The sequence below is a fragment of the Rana temporaria genome, chromosome 1, assembly GCF_905171775.1.
Source record: "Rana temporaria chromosome 1, aRanTem1.1, whole genome shotgun sequence".
NCBI classification, from domain to species: domain Eukaryota; kingdom Metazoa; phylum Chordata; class Amphibia; order Anura; family Ranidae; genus Rana; species Rana temporaria.
The window spans coordinates 461,996,080-462,019,290 of NC_053489.1; the positions used below are offsets into that span (position 1 = coordinate 461,996,080).

At 39.4% G+C, this 23,211-nt stretch overlaps 1 protein-coding gene across 4 annotated transcripts in view; it reads right to left on the minus strand.

Moving 5' to 3' along the window:
• Positions 1–23,211, minus strand: part of UNC5C (unc-5 netrin receptor C) — a 490,092-nt gene that overhangs the window by 105,523 nt on the left and 361,358 nt on the right. For all 4 annotated transcript variants that reach the window (XM_040328065.1, XM_040328051.1, XM_040328072.1 and 1 more), the window contains 2 exons: positions 17,149–17,292; positions 1,641–1,744 (listed from right to left, as the gene is read on the minus strand). In XM_040328065.1, coding sequence (XP_040183999.1) covers positions 1,641–1,744; positions 17,149–17,292 — 248 coding nt within the window. The remainder of the gene's footprint in view (positions 1–1,640; positions 1,745–17,148; positions 17,293–23,211) is intronic.

Here is a 23,211-nt window from a genome sequence, read left to right on the forward strand (position 1 = left end):
GCGATAACTTTCTATAGCAGCATGTGTTTACCTAAAATACCATATTTAGGTACCAGTTAAACTTTTTTTATTTTACTAAACAAGTTTTAATAAATAAAGTAAAAACAACCAAGTGTACAAGTGTGTTTTTTTGCCTTACTGTACATCATGTTCACTCTGTACAAAACATGTGATATATTTAATGCACAACTCTTTTTTTTGTAGACTGAGCTTACATGTTTTTTTAATGCCTCATATTCTATTTTTCTCACTAGGAAAAACATTTAATCACAACCAGCATGCTGGTCATCAGTTTGCTCACAAACACTTGTAACAGCCAACTACCAAGTGCCTCATTCTTTCCAATCCCACTCCCCCCATCATTCCGCCCCATAATTTTTTTTCCATTTAGAACATGTATTTGGTTGTCACTATAATGTATGTTTTGGTCACGCTCACAGTAATAGTGGTGATGTTGTGCTTTCTTTATCCACTGTTGACTGTTGATATTAATGGTAGGACTTTCATACAATTTTTAACTCACAGCATTTAAAAAAAAAATCCAAAATTGGCACACTTTTTGTTCTTTTTTTTTAAAGCAGAAGTTCACTCCCAGAATATACTATTTATACCTACAATTCTGCAATCCCTCTCTGCATCCAAAGAACTGGTTTTATGTTTGTTTTGTTTGCTTGTTAATATTCACCTAACTGTATAATGATTTTTAAAATTCTTCTAATTAAATGATTGCTGGGATGTCTGCACTATGAGTGTGTTTTCTTTCTGTTGGGTACTACATGACGCAGAGGAACTGTTTTGATTACTGCCAACTAGTCTTGCTGTTATCTATCCAAAGGAGTTGGAGCCATTTATCCCCCATGCTGCTGAGGAGCGTTTTTCAGAAAAAATACCTATGCTTGTTTTATCTACCTGAGGGTAAGGGGCAGTGTGTTTGGTGATGTGGTGGTGTCCTTACGATTGGATTTTGCAAGCTTCAGCAATATTATCACGGCCTTTTAGATGTATTTGTTTACTATTCATTTACTGCACTGAAAGTTTATGTGGGACTTTGATATAGTTCCTACTTAGTGCTACACCATTTTTTACATAATGCACTTTGTAAGTGTTTTTTTTAAACAAATAACTTTTTTTAGCTATATTCAGGCCTCTCACGTGACTCTTGGCCGGTCTGCTACACCGCTCCGATCCAGGGCTACAGCGGGAGGGGTTGAGTGGCCACGTGACCACCCTGGCTGACATCAGAGGGAGATCTCATCCCCTCCCACCGTAGCCCTAGGATCAGAGTAGCAGAGCGGCTGGGAGTCACACAAATGGATATAGATGAAAAACTGTATTTAGAGGCTTTGTTTAAAAATCACTTACAGAGTGCATTATGCCTGGATAAAACAGAAGGGCTGCCAGTGATTCTTTTTGAAAGGTAGCTACCACGTTTTTTCATCCCAGCATTACTAAAAACTGTACACTGAGCTGTGTGTATGTGAGGACAGGCAGATAAGAAACTTTATTACAAAAGAGGCATAGTATGTCTCCCCCTACAATAAAAACATCATATTCGTAATTATTATTTTTTTTTTAATTAAAGTTCCACTCTTAGCGCAACTTGCTTCATATAACTAAACTGCATGTCATAAACTACTGACCTCAGCTACTGGGATCCCTTCTGGTGGACGACATTGCAAAAGAACTTCCTGTTCCAAAGATACTTCCTTCCCAAGAGGTTCTTGTTCAAAAGTCTTCCGTAAATCTAAAAATGAATAGGGAGTTAGATAGATAGAAACACTGCATATGCTGTACTTCTTTTACTGCTCATGCATTTGAGCCCTGAGTACCCAAAGTTGCCTCCAAATCTACTGCGTTGGCTTCCGGCTAGCTACTCAGAAACAGCTAGTGCTGGAGTTTCAATGACAGGCAAATGTTGCGCGCACCAGAAATTTGGTGGGAAACAAAGAGAAATCTTACATATTAAGTCATTCATCTCAGTACACTCTTTCAGCACAATATGTGAAGAAACATGGTCACGTATCTCATTTTTTTAACACCTTTAACATAGAGAGAAACTAGCATAGTAATATTTGTTTGTCTTTCGTCAGTGCACAACAAATATACATGTAGGATAAATAGCTCTGCAGTTTTTTTTAAATACATCCACCACTAACAATCATTTGAATTAATTCTTATTGTATTAAATTATTTGATGAAAAAGGTAATACACTAAGAATTGAGATGAAAGTATTTAACTTATTACATGACTGCATAATAATTGGGCTATTTTAAAATAGTAACATAATATCCAATCACAAATTTCAATCAGATCCTTAACCCTATACACCTACTCTTAACCTAACCCCAAGAATCAAATTGAAACCCCAATATGTGTCCCATGGTGTCTTAAGGGGATAATTACCACTGGGTTTTAGATAAACTTTTATTTTTGTTGGGGTGCATGCCTAAAGCCAACCCTGTTTTTTTTTATACATCTCACTGCACATACTTTAAAACTTGCAGTCTTAAGACAAGTCATGTGACACTGTGGGTCCATTCTCTTTTCCTGGTTTCAGTGGGTGGTCCTAAGGCCTCATGTACACTGCTGCTGGTAAACGGATGTTTAAGAGCAGTTGGGTATTTTTTTCAACTGCTCCTTAACTCTCCTCTATGTTATCTTATCAGTACATGTACACAGGGTTGTTTATAGTCGTTTCTAGACAGTTGAGTTTAAAGGATTTTTCTGGAACCCAAAAAAATGTCAGTAACTCACGTTTAGCAGCGTTTCGGTTACATTTTTTTTACGTTTTTAATTCTAACCCCCCCCAAAAAAAGCTTCTAGACGCAAATGTGTGAGCAGCATTCTGTCCAGGAGTACTATGAGCCCCCCAACGCACCCCAGAATGTACTTCCATGACATCCAATGCCGGTTACACACGAGAGGATTTATCCGCGGAAACGGTCCTCCGGACCGTATCCGCGGCTAAATCCTCTGGCGGATTTTGATCTCCTGGTTGTACTAACCAGGAGATCAAAATCCCCACGGAATTCCGTCCGCGGTGAGGTGTCGCGCCGTCGCCGCGATGATGACACGGCGACGTGCGCGACGCTGTCATATAAGGATATCCACGCATGTGTCGAATCATTACGACGCATGCGAGGGATGGCTTCGGACGGATCGATCCGGTGAGTCTGTACAGACCACCGGATCGATCCGCTGGAACCGATTCCAGCGGATAGATTTCTTAGCATGCTAAAAAAAATGTATCCGCTGGAAATCGGTCGGCCCGAAATATATCCGCGGATCAATTTCAACGGATCGATCCTCTCGTGTGTACGGGGCCCTAGGCTCACAGAAAGTGGGTTATATGATGCTGGGTATCATTCAGACCCAAAAGAGGACTTTATCATAGAGTGGTAAGTCTTCGAGGAGATTCAGTAGAGGGAAGGGCAAAATTGTAGCCAAAGCTGCTTTTTGATTTTGAAGCTGGTTGAGCATTTCATTTTTCATTTAAGTGCAGTTTCCCAGGTAGTGAAACCTTTTGGGAAAGCACATAGGTGTTAAGGCACCTTAACTCTAAACTGCCAGCATATATCTAATCCTAATTGTAACCCTGAATATTAAACCTAACCTTCTAAGCATCAATATTATTATTGTGTGAAAAGAAGAAATATACTAATGGAGACACACAATATTCATAGAAAACAATAATACAAAAAACCCACATAAAAAGGCTGTAGGGAATTTAACTAATTTGGTGTAAGGGATGGTCAAGTAACCAAGTAGCCCATGTATGTACAATAACTATTAGAATAAAATCTTTTGTTTTTAATGGAAGAACTAGGGAGTACAAGTTAAGATTTTTTGATTAATCTCTTTTTTTGATTTTATATATTTTGCTGGGTTGTTTTATTCCGTTCTCAATAGCTGTTTTCGCCTCACTGCTTTTATTTTTACACCCAATACACCTTTCCACACATATACACACTCACTCTCATCCTCCAGCAACACACACTTCATTATCATTTTTCATCATTTTTTTTTTTTGGACATCCAATTTTTTTTCATTTGACATATACACATTATTCAATATCTTATTTTTTATTGTAACTATCATTATCATTATTTTTATTTTCATTTACATTTTTCATTCCTTACTTTTTTTACTTTTTTATTTTTTATCGTCACTTTTACTTCTCATTTTTCATCACTTATTGATGATTTATTTTTCATCCTTCATCATTAATTCTCCACATGATTCACATCACTTTTATTTTCCTACAGTCTATCTTTCTTCAGATTCTATCACATTACCTATGTTTATTTAATTTTTTTCTTCCCTTACCTCATCATTCCTCTCTCAACAGCCACAACAATTAACTACACACACCTGCCAGCCCTATATACACTTTTTATGACTACCGGTGATGCTTTTATACTCCCCACATGCATGGGATCTCCACCCCATGACAAAACTCTGCGGGCAGAGCGAAACACATTGGGGGTGTGGCCTGGCAGGAGCCCAGGCTGAAATTGCCACTCAATACCACTAAAGGATTTTGTGGATGTGTGACACTTGGGATTTCTTCCTTCTTTCCCATCAGTGATCACAGGAACTGGGATGATCTCCATCCCTTGCCGGCACTCCCACAATGAATGTGGAGCCCCCATGCTACTCCCCATGTTGATAAAGCCTGAGCATAACACCAACCTTTTGTGGGTCACCATGTCTGTACAATGTCTCAATGTCTGTAACTTTAAAATGTAGCCGAACTTGAGCTTTTATATTAGTTAGTCAAGTTGAAAAGAGTGCCCCTCTAATAAGTACAAGTACGCTTAAAAGCCTGCATAGTTAGATGAAAGTCTAAATCTTTATTACAGTCCTTCCCTAACATTTTATAGAAAGGTTGAGTTTCAATTGACTGATTCTTCCAACATATTCTAAAACGTTCAATATTAACTTTTATTTAATCACTTGCTACTCTCCAGTACGGTAACTTCTGAGCAATGGGATCTGCAAGCTATTACTTTAGAAATGTATGGCAAATTTTAAACAGCTCTGTGATCTTTGGTCCCTGTACATAATTCAGTTGTTGTGAATAGTTTGGTGTTCATTCACAATCATTTTATGAATGAACCTATCTGTCATATATCCAATGCTAGGAAATCACACCCAGTTCAGCACTGACAGATTAAATAAAATGACCACATATTTCCATTCAGTCATTTTGCAGCCAAGCCAGATGGTATTAATTTAGAGTTTGCATTTTGAAATTCCAGTAGTTTATTTACGAATTTATTAGATTTTCAGTACAGTCGTCTGTTTATTTAACCTCCTTGTGCATGTCACTGATTTATATAATAAAGGCACAACCTTTTGACCTGTGACTGGCACTTCTATTCTAGTTGAGTCATACCATAAAAGATCTTAACAATTCCAGTCATTATATGCACATGGTTTCAGGAGCTAAGAAATGTGATACCTCTTCTTGTCTGGATTTTTGATGGTTTACTGGTGCAGAGAATACTTTCTTAACTACCTTCATCCATTATGCATATGATATCAGCAGTCTGGTTTTATGCTTCATAGTCAACACCAATAATTATCAGTAACATCAGTAACTACAAGATTTGTGTTTAATGGGACTGTGATTCAATTTTAGCTTTTCCTTTCACATAATGGATACATTTATATTCCCTCAAATTACACATACCGTATTTATTGGCGTATACGCGCACTTTTTTGCCCTTAAAATCAGGGCAAAATCGTGGGTGCGCGATATACGCCGATACTCGCTTCCCGCGCTGTGTTTGAACCACTCCGCCGACATATACTGAGCACAGAACACTCGGGTATACTCGGGCAGGCTCGGCTCTGATCGCGTTCACGTTCTGTATGTCCTTTACGCGAGAGGAGCCGAGCCTGCCCGAGTATACCCGAGTGTACTGCGTTAGGTATATGTCGATGGAGTGGTTCAAACACAGCACGGGAAGCGGGGATCGGCTGAAAAACACAGCGGGGAGGACACCACGATGGCCACAGAAGGACGCCGGACCGGACAAGGCCGCCGATGGACGCCGGGCAAGACACCGACGAGGGGCATCCAAACGGTAAGTATTTCTTTTTTTTCCAGGGGGGCGTTATATGAAGATAAATGCGGTATATAAAGAAATCTTTCAATGTAGTCCCTTTTTTAACACCTTAACCTGACCCATCACAGCAGGCCACATGACAGTTGTACACAATTGATGGCTTTCTTTCATGCCATCCATTGCGTATAATTGTGTTACTAGCTAAATTTGGTCAGTTTGTTCACATGGTACAGACAGGGCCAATCACAGCCCATGTATACCATGTGATTAGCTTTGACCAATAACAGCTAATCACAACAAAACAAACTAAATTAATCAGTTTCAGTCAGTAAAATAATTGCTTATAGCAATGTAATGCACTGCTATAAGAAACATAATATGTAAAAAAAAACATTATCACTGACCCAGAGTAGTAAAATGTTACTATAGTAACATTATATTGCTCTGGTCACAGTGTGTTAAAAAAATTGTGAAAGATAGAAAAAAAAATGTAATATGTTTTTTCTCTTAAATTACTCAAAACGAAACAGTTTAAAAAAAAAAAGTAAATATGTGATTTGATAAAGTATAACTAAAAACAAAACTTTGCAGTCCCCTCTCAGTTCCGTGCCTGTCTGGGCCTGGTGTCAACCTCTGGCGGGTGTCACCCGGCTGTGGGCCGCACCCCCACACCCCCATGTGAGTGAGTGAGTGAATAACTTATATAGCGCTACAAATGCAAACTAAATCGCCTTAAAGCGCTTGGCATCTATTTTTTTTTCATTCTGTTAATCCATCAGAATAGGTGGGTCTTGAGTTTTTTCCTGAAGGCCAGGTGATCAATTTCCATTCGGATGTTAGTTGGTAATGCATTCCATAATCGCAGTCCTTGGACTGCAAATCGTCGTTCTCCTTTAGTTTTGTAGCAAGCTTTTGGGATTTGTAGTCGTTTTTTAATAGTTGATCGCAAAACGCGATTGGGGTTTTGGAGTTTTATTTTCTCACTTAAATATTGTGGGGCGGTTCCGTGTACACATTTGAGCGTCAGGCAAAGGGCCTTAAATGTGACTCGGTCATTTAAGGGCAGCCAGTGGAGGGATCTCAGAGATGGGCTGATTGGTTCCCAGGGTTTTTTCCCTGCTACCAGCCGTACCGCTGTGTTTTGGACGACTTGGAGACGGGCAATCTGGTATTTTGGGAGTGCGAGGTAGAGGGAATTTGCATAATCTAATCTGGAGTTAATATTTGTTCCTACTACTACTGCTGTGTCTTCTTTTGGGGATGAAGGGAACAACTCTTTGTAGGAGACGTAGCAGATGATGAGATCCGCTACCTACTGATCCTATTTGTGCATCCATTGTCATGTCCGAGTCGAAAATGACTCAGAGGCTTTTGACTTTGGTGCTAGTGGTGATGGTTTGTCCTAGAATGGGTGGTGGTGTCCATGTAGTCCTGGCCAGTCCTTTCCGGTTTGCGTGACGTTGAAGGAGTTCTGTTTTAGCTCTATTAAGTTTGAGGTGACTATCTGTCATCCAGTTGTCTATCTGACTAAGGCATTGTTCTAATATGGGGTATTGATTCTTTTTTTCGCTGATGTGAAAATCAGGTTGTGTCGTCCGCGTAAGAATGATAGAGAAGGCCTTGGTTACTAATAATTTTTAAGAGTGGGCGGAGGTAAATGTTGAAAAGTACGGGCAATAAGGGAGACCCCTGGGGGACTCCGCAAGCCACGGTACAAGATTCAGACGTGAAAGGTCCTAGTTTCACTGTCTGGGATTGTTTATCCAGGAATTAGGAAAAACCATGGTAGATCCGAGTCTGCAACTCCAGCTACCTCTATGAGGCGGTTTTGCAACAGCTTGTGGTCTACTGTGTCAAAGGCAGCGCTAAGGTCCAGCAGGATTCTCTTTCGTCTGCTGCTTCGAGAGCGTCATCCCATATTTTGAGAAGCGTTGTTTCCGTCCCGTGACCTGGGTGGAAACCCGATTGAAGTGGATCCAGCAGTTTGTGGGTGTCTAAATGATGTTGTAGTTGTTGTACTACTGCTTTTTTCATTACCTTGGAAAAGATGTTGAGGGAGGTTAACGGTCGGCGGTTGTTTGGGTCTTTTGGGTCTAGGTTGTTGTTTTTTAGAAGGGGGGTGTACTCGAAGGCTTCCGATGATGTTTTTAGTGGTTTTGATGGAGATTGGCTCTAATGTAAATTTTGTTGGTTGAGGAGCATTTGTATTAATATTCTCTTTTTGATTGGTAGGGGTGAGGTTAGCGATTTTCTTTTGCTGAATTGTTTCACAAGTTTTTTCAATTTTGTTGATGAAAAAATCAGATAATTTATTGCAAAACTCTTGTGTTTAATTTTTTGGAGCCTCTAGGCAGGCTGGGTTCATGGTCTGGGCGATTAGGTTGAAAAGTTCTCGAGGAAGATTTCAAGCTTTTGTGAGTACGTTTGAAAAAAAATTTTTTTTTGCTTTGAAGTTTTCCTTATGATATTTCTTAGTGATTACTTTATAATTTACGTGATTTTCCTTTGTAGAGTTTCTTCTCCAGGCGTCTTCCGCTCTGCTGAATTCTTGCTTCAATGACGTGAGCCAGCTGGAGTTATTTTTACGGATACGCGCTCTACGTTTCAGGGCGATTATATCCGCAGTCTGTAATAAAGCTTTGTTTATGGAGTTAAGCGTTTCTGCTGCTGATAGCGTTTGTTTAATTTTTGTCATTTTATTTAATAATGTATTTTTAAAGTGTTCTGAGTGGAGTTTTTTTGGGGGATCTTGTCCAGTATGTCATTGCCTGTTTCGCGTTTTTTTTGGATAATGTTGGAGGTTATTTTAAATTTAATTGCATGATGATCTGTCCAAGGTAGGGGTCTGTTTTCTGAAATGTTTACGTCCATATCCTGTTTGAAGATCAGGTTAAGGATGTGACCTGAGACATGCATGGGTGCGCATATCAGTTGCTGCAGACCTAGTCCTTCCAATTGGTCAATACAGGCGTTGGCTATGGGATCCTGTGTGGTGTTGGCTCAGAGGTTGAAATCCCCGAGTAGCAGGATCCCGATCTACCCTCCTAGTTGATCCAGAGAAAGGCAAAAAAAAACTGCCAAGCGTGCCGATATGCTGCGGCGGGGGAAAAAATTCCTTCCTGATCCCTCTATGGGCTATCAGATGAACCATGGATCAACTTGCTAAAGATGACAGTGGTCTGGTGTCTTGCCAGCTGGTCAGTTGACCAGGGGTCCCGCTGGTCCGAGATGACCTGGCAGTGATCGTTAGATGGAGGTATTCGGCAATGCGGTGGCGGGGGGGATTATTAATAGGGGGGGAAACAGAGGGGGTGCTACAATAGTGACAGTGCTGGGTATAGCACTATGTCTGCTCCTTGCCCACCTGTCCTCTGTATTTCTGATTACCCTGGAGGGATGGGATCTCTGGTGGTTGCTAAAATTGTTGAATTAACTAAATTCTGACTTTTATGTGGTTAAGAGGAGGTGAGAGCTCAGAGAGCTAGAGTTGGGTGGACCAAGATGGCCGCTGGACGGGACTAGGCCCGAGCCGCTGACTTTCCTGCGGTGGATGGCCGATCGTCCTCTCGTGAGGAGCTCCAGGGGCAGGCGGCCATTTGGGGTGCGGTTATGGGTGTATGATGGTGGGGAGAAGAGGAAGATTTCGGGGCTGAAGGCGGTGGGGGACCAAATCAGCCTTCGAGCTGGGCCGCAACTGCGGAGTTTCCTGAGGGGGGGCCGCAGACTGCCGAGGGGGGGGGTGCATACCTGTCTTGTGATTTCCTGCTGGTGTTGGGGATCCTTTGTGTCCTCCGGGGATCGTGCTGGTAGATGGTGAGTGGTAGGCGGACCTGCGGGGGGGGGGAAGCTCGGAAAGAAGGTGGGAAGGCTGGCTGTTTTAGGCTGAGGTCTGTCCTTCCAGCGCGGGATGGCTGACGGGCTGCTGGCTGACAGATTGTGTCTGCGTGGGGAGGGCTGGGAAAGAAAAACCACGTTTATGGTGACTCTAGACTGGTTTGCATGTGACACATGGTCCACCATACCAACAAATATTTTTTTTTTCTCCAAATGGCCAAACAGACTAGCAGAAAAGGGCAGAAGAGGTGTGTATTGCGGGGAAGCAGATGTTGGTGCTGAAAGAAACTGATTTGGAAAGCTTGTGGACCTGTGTTTTACATATTAGTTGTTAGGCAGACCTTAAAACCAATTAAAGCCTGTAAATTCTGTTCCATACACACTTACAAATGATATGTATGTGACCTGTGACATTAAAGGGGTTGTAAAGGTAAACGTTTTTTTACCTTAATGCATCCTATTAAGGTAGACAGCCGCCGAGGGACCCCAGAAGACACGGATCCGGGTCACTCTGTGCAAAACGAACTGCACAGCGGAGGTAAGTATAACATGTTTGTTATTTAAAAAAAAAAATTCTGCCTTTAGTGTGCCTTTAAGCTATAATCTTCACTGTGAATATAGAACTTTGGAGAAGTAGGTATGATTTCCAATATTCTTGATCTATCTTTCATCTAGATATGGTTTCTCCAGTGATGCCCTCATCACATGTTTATAAGCCAGTTAAACCTTTTCAATTTGCAGGTTTCTTTTTTATTTTTGTATATAACAGGACATATATGTGATAAGAAATATGGCATAGTGCTGATCAAAATACTTGGAAACATGAGTGTGTGTTCTTTTAATGTGGCATTAAAATTTTTCATTTCTAGGATAAAATTGCATTTTAAATAACCCCAGCAAACTCTCCACAGGGGTTAAAAGTGCCTAGAGAGGTATTTCATGGCATGTGGCTGACCTCCTATTAAATAAATATAAGCATCTTCTGTGGCAGACACATTTTTCACACATTCAAATTACTCCTCAGTTAATTCTATTACATGCTCAATGAACAGAAATGTTCAATACTTTTTTCTGTTTTAATGGACTATAGTTGTAGAGTGCCGACTCTCTGGAGGATGAAATCATTTTTTTTTAAATCCTGCACAACAATAGTTGGTGATCAGTAAAGGAAAGGAAAAGTTTTATAGCATATGGTAAAGTTAGCTAATTATGTCATCAACCTGGAGTACGGTCTGCACAGAAAGACCAGACCTTGCAATTATTGAAGGAGAAACTGCTGTGAATAGGAAGATTCCATTTTTAGCACATTTCTATACTTATTAAAATGACTTATGCTTTACACTGCATAGCAAATCTATTTTTGAAAAATCACGGGTACCTCTAATTTGGCTAGCAGATATGTTTTGGTGCATTTTAATTATTATAGAAATCAAATTTTTCCTAAAAATTTAACACATTTTTAGCATAACAGAAAGATGATTCGTATATTAGTTGCTCTTGTTATAAATATTTTCAAAGGGTTTAATAACATAGTACCAAAAGTATTAATGGGCAGTATTCTGTAGCAATCCTAAACAGGTATCACAGTTTACTGTTAAAATGTAGAGTATTTATTTAATCCCAGTAAAAACATTTGCAATCCAATGCAGTGATCCCAACCTATGCATAAACATATCAATGCTGTGATACTTAAAGCTGGGGTTCACCCTAAAACAAGTATATACCATTCAATCCAGCATACTGCCGACATGTACAGTATGCTGTTTTTTTTTTTTTTCGGTTTACATACCGTAGTATAGGTATTTCTTCCCCCGGCTTCCGGGTAGTGAATCCCGCGGGTCTGGGCGTTCCTATTCGAGACTAAGTGATTGACGTATGACAAAAGCTTGCCGCTGGGCGCATAATGCGCGTCACCAGTTTCCGAAAGAAGCCGAACTGCGAGTCGGATCTATACGGCGCCTGCGCACTGACGTTCGGCTTTTTTCGGAAACTGGTGACGCGCCTTTGTCATACGTCAATCACTTAGTCTCGAATAGGAACGCCCAGTTCCGCGGGATTCACTACCCGGAAGCCGGGGGAAGAAATACCTATACTACGGTATGTAAACCGGAAAAAAAAAACCAGCATACTGTACATGTCGGCAGTATGCTGGATTGAATGGTATATACTTGTTTTTAGGGTGAACCTCCACTTTAACTAATAGCACTGAAATGTTTTATGCATAGTTTAGAATCATTACATCTTATGAATAGCTTTAGATTGAGCATGTTTTTCATGTTGGAATATAAAGTATATGTTTTTGACAGTAAGCTATGATATGACTTATTTAGTATCAGAAAAGTACCTGTATTTTATTCATTATTTATCAAGTTAGCAAGTCTACATTTTTTTTAATAAAATGTGAGTATATTGAATATTGAATATAACAGAACTAAAAACCTGACATTGTTTTGTGCCTGTTGCTTCTTGATCATTAATCTTACTGAAGTGGAATTGTTCTAAGGTTGGCTTAGGAGGACATATGCATTGTTTTTCTTATTTATATATTGATTTGCAAATGATTTTATCACTAACCTATTTTTACACTAGCATACCACAGAAAAGCAGATTATGGATTGCTCATTTAGAAATATAGAGCATTAAAGGGACAATACAGGATTTTGAAAATGGGGAATTTCAGCTTTGCTTTAAGAAGATCAATAACCATGTAATAAATGTATACAGTGCTATCTCCCTACCCTGCCTTCTGACACCTAAACATCTAATAAAAAGCATATCATACAAATCTCTTAGTTGATCTGGTACTTAAGGGCAGCCCAGCAGTGGGTATATGTGGCAGCTCAGAAAAGTTTGACCCTATGTTCAGGCAGAAGCATCAATTGGGTACCCCATTGTCAGCAAAAGCTTACCGTTTTAACATGGTTAATACTGTAGAATGTTTAACTGTAAAGTAAATATAATGAGACATATTTATCTCACATATTTGAGCTTAAAAATCCTGTTTTTCTCATTAAAATAAGTATTTTCAAGGGTTTAACATGTTAGAGACAACTTTGTTCTGTATTTTATCGCACTGGAACTAGTGGAACAAGGATTTTTTGGTACCTACACTCTCCTACACTTGCCTATGCCTTAAATGGGTTGTAAAGCCTCAAAAATTTTCACCTTCATGCATTCTATTTATAAAGGTAAAAAAATGTCTGTACTGCAGTTCCCCCCCTTTTTTCTTACCTTAGCCCAATCCAATCAAGTGATGTGCACGAGCGCAGCAGCTCCAGCTGCTGTATCTCTCCTCATTGGATGGATTGATAGCAGCAGAAGCCATTGTCTCCCGCTGTTATCAAACAAATCCAGTGACATGGGAGTGGGGGGCAGGGCTGAGTCCCGCTGTCTGTCAGCAGGACTTGGGAGTGAGCCCGTAGGGTGCCCCTAGGGAAGTGGCTTTCTGTGGGGGGATCCGATGAAGAGGAGGGGCCTTGAGCACTGGTGGTGCACCCCAGAAGAAGAGAATCGAGGCAGCTCTGTGCAAAACCATTGCACAAAGCAGATAAGTACAGTATATGCATGTTTGTTATTTTTATTAAAAATAAGAAAATATAGTAAGTTTATAATACAATTAAAGACTTTGTAAATCAGATCCGCTGACATTTCTATAAATTGATAACAATTTTTTAAGTTGTCTTAACCACTTGGGATCCGCGCTATGGACGAAAGACGTCCACAGCGCAGCTCTCAAGTGCCGAGTGGACGTCTTTGGATGTCCTGTTGTTAAGTATAAATTAACAGTGCATTCATATTGTTCACATTACCACAATTAAACAGTGTGGCTTATACATTATTTGTTTATGTCAGTTTATCTGTCAAATATTATTTCTGTATCTATAATAAATTGAATATTCAATGATACTAGGATGCAAAGTTAAAATAGAAACTAAAAGCCAAGTTGTTTATTTCTCAGGAATGTGCTGCTACTAACAAAATTTCCCATATTGTGTCCAATGTGTTTACAATAACAGAAAATGTATTAAAACATTAGATATTTTCAGTTTGGGAAGTAGTAAGGTTAGCTATCATGAAACCTGTAATATATGAAGTTATACTACGCTATTGAAAAATAAGTAGGATATTAGATATTGCCTTAGAGATCCATGATTTCTGCCTTAATTTTCTTACACCTCCACTGTATCATTTACAATATCTCATACTAGGGAGAGAGATGAGAGAGGTGCCATTGAGTAAGCGTCTTTTCAAAATTATTATTTAGTATCTCCTTCCAAATAAAATATTAAATAGGTGATTTCATTTTTTCCTATTACTGCTGCATTTTTGCATCAATAGAACTTGTTTTCATATTTAATTTCTTTAAGTTTTCCCACACTTGAAAGAATTTGGACAAAGACATTGTTTTACACAGATAGAAAGGACACGGGACAATAACAATGCAAATAAGAACATTATGGCTGTTAAGAAAACAGAATGCTAGAAAATTATGTTTCTTAAGCTCTTGCGAGAGGTAATATGTCCTTGGATTGAATAAGTAATGCAATTTATTTGTAAATTTAAAAACAAAAACAGCTCTGCTAAAAAAAGATAACAGTCTGTATCAACTGTGCAACAGTGTGTGCCGCACACCAATGACATCACAACTTTTTAAAAGCTTTTTTAAACCACATACAGAATGCCCCTGTCTGAGAACTCGTCTTCTCTAAGTTAGTTCACCCTGATGGGCTTAGTTGTTGAGATCAATGTAGAATTCCAGGACAAGGCTAACTAATCCTAAAGTATAAGTTCACCATTAGTAACATTAAAGCAACAAACCCCCTCCACCTGATCGTTTATTGTGATCCTCTCTTTGCACCTTCTATAACAATTTAAAAACAGCTCAGACCACACAGCAATCTGTGAATGAATGAACTACAAGTACCATCTTCCACCGAGGCAGATGGCCTGTGGTTGTCATTTATTTGCGAGGGTGCTGATAAGTAAGTATCTGTCCATATGGGAGGTACGGTGAACAGCTGTACTGAAAGTCTGTAAGATCCTAACATTGTTCCAGTGATCTTCTGATTGTGGGTGTAATGTTCTGCAGGCTCCTAAGAAAAAAATAACAAATGCATTTTTTTTACCTGCAAAAAAAAATGCATTTATTATATATATTTTTTAAATGTGAACTTATCCTTTAAAAATGCTACCTTTCCTAACACCTATTCTGACTAATCTGTGTACGAAAGATCTGTATACTTACCTGTTTTCAGGCTGCTCTGGTCCAGTCATGTGATCTCCTCTTTATCAGCCAGCCCCAGCTGTAGGGGTGAAGAGACAGTGGTCGACAATGACTGTCAATGCCTTAGAGTGGTAATGTCACCCATAGGCTTCTAGGGCCCATTAGTTGTTGACACACCCTCTACTCCCCTGCAGTTGTTGCTGGTTGACAGAGGGGAGACGGGTCACATGGACTGGACTGGAGCAGCCTAAAAATAGGTAAATATAAAGATTTTGATTTCCCAAGTTAGTCAGAATATGTATCAGGAGGGGGAGAGGGAGCATTTTTAAGATAAGTTAGCTTTATCCTGGAATTCTACTTTAAGCCCATTGGGATGAAAGGTGTCACAAGGGTAGTTCTCAGGCAGGGACAAGCTGTATGCTATCTGTGGTTCAAATAAAGTGTCTTACATTCTTGGTGTCAAGAGCTTGAATGGGCTCCTTTGCCAGCACCAACATGTCAATAGTGGATAAGAGGCTCAGTCTCTGGAGTGGTGCAGTTTGTTTTTAATCGTCTAACAGTTGGCATCAACAATCGGTACACGTTTTTATTAAAAATAATGGTTTGAATTAGAAGGAATTAATACTGTGTAATGCCACAATAAGAATTTAACATGTTCATCCATAATGATGCTTTTTATTTTGGAACTAGTTATTAATGATGGGAGCTTTTGGGACTTATTAGGTCCCTTCTTTAGTCAGTTTCTTCTACAATTTAGAAGAAAAAGAGGCCTAAAGAAAGGACCTAATCTGGTTATCTGTCTCCTCCCCCCTGGTGCCACATTTGGCACCTTTAGGGGAAGGGGGAACGGGTACCTTTTTTTGACAGGTACTGTTTCCTACTTCCAAGAGACAAGGCCGCAGCCCGGTCTCTCTGAGGTTCGGCTCCCTCCACCTTCTTCGGCTGCCAGACCAATTAAAATGTGCAGCGTGCTTCACGCATGCACAGTAGGGGACCCGATGTGAAGCCAGAAAGGCTTCACTTCTGGGTTCCCTTACCAGGAAGATCACTGGGGTGCTGACATTGCTGGCTCCCTGGACAGGTAATATTAAAAGTCAACAGCTGCAGTATTTGTAGCTGCTGACGTTTTTGTGGGGGGGGGGGCTCTGGAACTCCTCTTTAAGTTAACCAATAAAGGGCATTACCTAAACTCCAAATATTCTGCACTTAGAATTGGCTAACATGACACAAGAGTCTATTATTGCAGTTAGATGCAAATACAATATGCATACAGTTCCAGCACTAGTCCTCCTCATTACAGTTTACATAAGACATACAATATGTAAAATATCAGGATTCATTTAATCATAGAGCAAGGAATATGCTGTTGCATTTGGTCATACAGTATGGAACCCAGCTTATAAACATAAATTTCTTAATTACACAGAACAATTTTTTGTCAAGATACATACACTTGTAAAACAAAATCTTTCACAGCTTATCAGATCACCGAATACAGCCTATATGTTGTTTTAGAATGTGTTGCACCTCTATCATCTAAAAAACTAATTCTACCACTGGACTGTAATTTGCTTCCCTTTAGCCAGGGAAAGCCAATATCCCTAAAATGAAAAACATGGCTGAGTGCAGTACTACTATCATCTGACATATGCTAGTCACAAGCTTACAACATGGGCTACTAGATTTAAGAAAAAAACAATTTATTATATTGAATTTTTGCATCTTGTTAGGAAATTGGCAACATTTTTATAATTTAACACGGTAAGGGAATTATCTTTAGAAAGCCCCAAGCCTGTTCTGCTAGCTCTTTCTGGAGATCAAGAATACACAGGGTTAACTGATCTACATATTTGTTATTTACTTGACAAATTAAGTGTATAAAACAAAGCTGTTCTGCATATGGCCTTGTCATTGATAAATGAAGTCATGCCTATATGATAAATATGCATTTGTTTGGATAACAAATAAGACATGAATTACTTTACTGAAGAAAAGATGATAAATATATACTTACATGCTATCCTCACATAGGCTTTTCTGCTCTTGGTTGTTCCCGCAGAACTCCAGGCAACACACTGACACCAGTAGTCTTCCAGCCCAAACAGTTCCTCTACTTGTTGTCGTGATATTTCAATGCTTACTTCTCGGACTATTAAACCTACAAAAGAGAAAAAAACAGGATGACTGATAATTATTTGCATCGTGTAGAAGGTAAAGCTGAGTACCTGGTGCAGTAAGTAACAAAATATCCCTGTCCCACCAAATAACGTAAATAATCAAGTTATTCCTGCAAGGAAAGGTGTAATCAAAAAGTTCATGCTGTAAAAGGTGTCTTATGTTAAGGGGAGCAGGAAAAAAGAGAGGAACTCAATCAAAAATGTATAGAAAAATGTACAGTTCGCACTGGTATTAAAAGCAGGCAATAAAAACACCCCTCAAACGCCTATGCAAATGAAACAATAGACAGCACACAGTGCTGCTCACACTATCAAAACATGAAGCATTAGCGTTGCGTCACTTTAAAATCAAAGCCTTGTGTTGAGTCAAACGCTCTGGCAGGCAGTTGCGGTGCAGTTGTGGGACATTAAGATTTGTTTATTTCCTGTAATGGAATAAGCATTTTTAACGTGTCGAACGCCCATATTAAAGCTCATTAACGTCAGTCTAATGCCCATACTAATGCTATAGGAGCATTTGTTAAGCGTTAGAAATTTAACCAATGGAGTTGATTTACTAAAACTGAAAAGTGCAAAATCTGTTGCAGCTCTTCATGGCAGTCAGTCAGCTTCTAACTTTGACAAAAAAAGCCTGGAAGCTGATTGGTTTCTATGCAGAGCTCCACCAGTTTTAGTAAATCAACCACAATAAATACACAATCTGAATTGAACTCCAGAGCACAATGGGCTCCATTCACTAAATCATATCCCATGAGATATTTAGGTGTTCTGACACATTTTTCCCCAAATATCTCATGCAATATTAACCTCCCTGGCGGTATGATTCTGTCTGGAATTACGTACCAAAAGCGGTACATTTATTTTGCAAGGAAATTTGGCGTTTTATACTGTAGGCCTGTAATTTTTAGAAATAACTCACTTAAATCTGACCAATCAAGAGTCTTGTAGGCATCCCGGGTATGATTTTTTTTTAAAACAAAATTATAAATTATAATATAATAAATAATTATAAATAATTATAACAAATAATAATATAATTATAATAAAAATTATTCAATAATGTAATCAACCTTAAAATCACTGAAATTTGCTCAGTTGCAGAATTGTCGCTGTCATTATTTTTTTTTTTTTATGACGAATTTCCCCACAAATCGCTATCGCACATTTCTGCAGGTGATTATAATTTAGTATCGCTGTTTTCTAGCTGATCTAAAACCATTTTTGACATAAAGGGACACTTTTGGACAATCTACAGTTTTTAGGCAGAAATGACAGTTTTTATTTTTATAAAAGTACATGCAGGACACTGGGCAGACCACTAGGGACAAGGGGGGTGTGTATTTTTTACATACAGTACTGTAATCTATAAGATTACAGTATACTGTATGTAAAGTGTTTGTTTACTTTTTTGAATTTGGCGCCGCTCTCCGTCCCCGTGCGTCGTAACGTCGCAGGGAGCGGAGATCGGCATCACACGGGGACTGTGAATCGAGCGAGGAGGTCCCGCTCGCTCACACAGCGGGATGGCATCGCTGGATCCAGGGACAAGGTGAGTAATTTGCCCGTGGATCCAGCAAAAGGTAAGCCGCGCCGCTGCACGTCCACCCCGAGCGTGACTCGGGTATACCGATTTTAGCATTAAAAACCAACCCCGAGTCACGCTCGGGTTTACCGTCAGGGGGGTTAAAAATGTTGATTCACTATCCCTTTATGCGGTATTTACCTTAAAAGGCAAAAATTCTCAGAAAAATACTCCATTTAAAATGGTGTTAAAGTCAATTCACCAAAGGAAATAAATAAATAAATGCATGAGTTAAATAAGTAGTGGTTCAGACACATGGTATTTAAGGAGTGTAAAAATATAATAGCCAATTTTGACTAGTCTCTACCTTTTTGGATCAGTTCTTTTAAAAGTAATGCATAGAAACGTCTACTGTATATGGAAAGCACAGAAAAACTGGGTTTGATTTACTAAAGGCAAATAGACTGTGCACTTAGCAAGTTGCTTCAGAGCTTTGGAAACAAGGTAAAACTTCACTTTACAAAGACTACCCAGTCACATGCAAGGACAAAAAACAGCATTTTTGCTCAATTAGATAAAGGAAGTCAGCAGAGCTCCCCTTTTTTACTAAACTCTATCACCTGTAGTGGGGCTACTCTTCTTTTTCACAATTATTTTTAAAGATAACTTTGGCTCAAATATTCACAAAACAGAACCAGATTAGGAATAGAGAGGTACTCTTACAAAGGTGTAGAACTTGAGAGGAGTGTCATCAATTTGAAGGGTTAGTAGACATGTCCAAAGATATAGAAATGACTTTGTCAAATATCACAGCAAAAATGACTTTAAAGAGTAACTAATGACAAAACTCCTTTTTATTTTGTATAGAGTAATGGAGGGTTAGAACCCCTGGCAGTTTTTTTTTTGGTCATCTGTGTCGCATTAGGGAGATTTCCCCATTTTTTGTGTTCTGATGTCAACCCAAAATGTGGGAATTTTCTTTTCCTTTCACTTGCAGTAATAAGGAGAAATCGTAAACATGAGTGAATCTCCCGAATGTGGGCATAGACAGCAATAAAAACTGACAGGGGTTATAATCCCTCTCCACTGTATCCATCCCACTGGATATCACATCATGAGATAAAAATACTGAGGCCCCGTACACACGTTCGAGAAACTCGACGGGCAAAACACATGGTTTTGCTCGTCGAGTTCCTTGTGAAGCCGCCGAGGAACTCGGCGAGCCAACTTTTCCCATTGACTAACGAGGAAATAGAGAACATGTTCTCTTTTTGGCCCGACGAGATCCTCGTCTGTTTCCTCGGCGAAAAGTGTACACACGACCGTTTTTCTCGGCAGAATACGTCTCCCATCGAGTTTCTGGATGAATTCTGCCGAGAAAACCGGTCGTGTGTACGGGGCCTAAGTGGTTTCATGAGAAAAATACTGCATGTTTCAATGAAATAACAAATTCTTTATGTTGTGACTAGCAAAACAATTTTTGAAAAATGCTATGAGCTATTTTGTTGATGAACTAAAGAGGCAAATAACTCTTCTTGAAATGAGCCCAATGCTTGTTGCTATGCATTGATTTCAGACCCTATAATCTAAATGATGCCTTATTTTGTATTATTCTCAATACAGTGGGTGAGAGTCTGAACCATTGCCAGCTTTTTATAGCTGTCAGTGTTCTTAAAGTGTATTTAAACCCAAAATCCCCAAAAAAAACATATTTTGCAGCTTACCAGACTTTAGATGCAGTGACTACATTTGTTTTCTTTTTGTCAGGCTGTAAAACAATTTTAGCAAGTACAAAAAATACTTCTTGATCTTGCCAGAAATTCAATGTCCTTGTCACCACTTGTGCCCTGAGTATACAGCAAAAATGTATCTTTAATTTTTAAACTGGTAATTTCATCAACCTACATTTGGTGAACAAACATGTTTTAAGTCAAGTCTGTGTGACAACTATGGCTCCCTTCATAGATACAGTGCAGTATAGCCACACAAGGGCAGGAAGTGTGTCATTTGCAGGATTACCAGGTTAAAATAAAGAAAAAAAGCCCCAAAAAGAAAACCACCACACCCAAGTACTGGAAAGCTGAAAATGTATTACATTGTTATGTTTTGTGTCCTTAAATGGGGAAATGTTCCCCCTACTTAATGTCCTGACATAAAAAGAGAAGTTGCTGTGTCACCAGGATACCAATGGATGCACAGACAGTAATACACACTAAACAGAAGTTCTAACTGTTCTAACTGTAAGTTATTTCTGTTAAAAAACAAAAATGGTTGTAGTTAAACTATAAAATGTCACGCAGATAACCTTAGTGGATATGTAGTTGCATAATTAGATTCAAGCTGGATCTACACTGAATGAAATCCCTTTTGGAGCAGCCAAATTATGATCAGTTTGTGGACTTCCCTGTTTGACAAAAGTCAATTGTTTAATTGAGTTCTGTCAAAGGCCCCTTTCAGATGGAGCGGAATCCATCCAAGCGGATCTGCCTGCTCAGTGGGGGATCTCTCCATTGATCCCCACTGAGCAGTTGGATGACAGGTCTGTGTCCACTCCACTGTCCATTTCCATCTAATTGTCATCCGATCCGGTCTGCCAAATGGATAGGGAATGTCGTCCGTTTCTCTTTTTTTGTAGACCGGGATTAAATGTCGGTGGGTGAGAGCGGCCACAGTCCGCTGACATCCGCCGCCCCATAGAGAACAATGGTTGGTTCAATCAAGTCTGCTTGAAAAACGGACAAGCGGACCCGATCGGTCCGCTGGTGTGAAAGGGGCCAAAGCAATATGTTGGAAAAATGTATGTCAATTAGCAGCTGCAGCCAATTAACTGAAGCTACCGATCAATATATTTTGACAGTGGCAAGTGTCGCTGTCAGAATACTATGGAGTTTATTAACTAAAGCTGGAGAGTGAAAAATCAGGCTCACTTCTGCATAGTAACCAATCTGCTTTTAACCTCAGCTTGTTCAATTAAAGGGGTTGTAAAGGTTTGTTTTTTATTTTCTAAATAGGTTCCTTTAAGCTAGTGCATTTTTGGTTCACTTACCTTTTCCTTCGATTTCCCTTCTAAATGTTTTTTTTTTCTTTGTCTGAATTTATCACTTCCTGTTCCTTCTCAGTAAGCTGTTCAGCCAGAATAGTTTGGATGATGGGGGCAAGTTTACAGGAAGTAATTCAGACAAAGAAAAAAAACATTTAGAAGGGAAATTAAAAGAAAAGGTAAGTGAACCAACAATGCACTAGCTTAAAGAAACCTATTTAAAAATGAACCTTTACAACCTGGGGTTGAGAACAAGCTGAGGTTAGAAGCTGGCTGGCTACTATGCAGAAGTGAGCCTGATTTAACTAACCTTTAAACTTTGGCAATAAAACCTGGAAGCTGTTTTTTATGCAGAAGTGAGACCTTCCTGCTTTAGTAAATGAACCCCAACGTCCCATTGAGTTGGACTTATCTACCTTATTTGTGTGGACAGAGGAATCCATTTTTTTCATTCAGCCTAATGGCTAGATGGAAAAATAAAAATAAAATAATGTATGGTCAGCTTTACACTTTTTATTTAAGTAAAAGAATAAACCCTAATGCCGCGTACACACGATCGGTCAATACGATGAGAACGGTCTGATGGACCGTTTTCATCAGATCAAACCGATCGTGTGTAGGCCCCATCGGTTATTTATCCAATGGTTAAAAAATGTGAAACTTGTTTTAAAATTAACGCATGCTCAGACTAAATTAGGGGACGGGAGCGCTCGTTTTAGTAAAACTAGCGTTCGTTATGGAGATAGCACATTCATCACTCTGTAACAGACAGAAAAGCGCGAAACGTCTTTTACTAACACAAAATCAGCTAAAGCAGCCCCAAGGGTGGCGCCATTGGATTTGAACTTCCCCTTTATAGTGCCGTCGTACGTGGTTTAAGGTGACCGCATTCTGACACGATTGTTTTTTTAACCAATGGTGTGTAGGCACGACTGACCATCAGTCAGCTTCATCGGTTAACTGATGGAAAAATCCATCAGACCGTTCTCATCGGATTGACCGATAGTGTGTACAAGGCATAATCGTGCACTTAATTAAGAGAGAGATAAAATAAATGGCCTGGAGTTCAGACAATGTCATCAACCCCTGCTGGCTTACAAACTCCCATAATGCACCAGCGACAATAAAAGCAGCTCTACACAAAATTCTCTACTAAAGACTAAGAAAATTGTGTTTCTACTGAGTGGGTGTTCATGGGATGAAAAATATTTTTGCTGGACTTCTTTAAAATGTGGAAAAATCTAGCTTCTGAAGCACAGAAGTGTTATACCGCTGGCAGTACGAATCAATAAATGGTCAGTAGATATTTTTTTTTTATATCAATGAGCCTTTTATGAA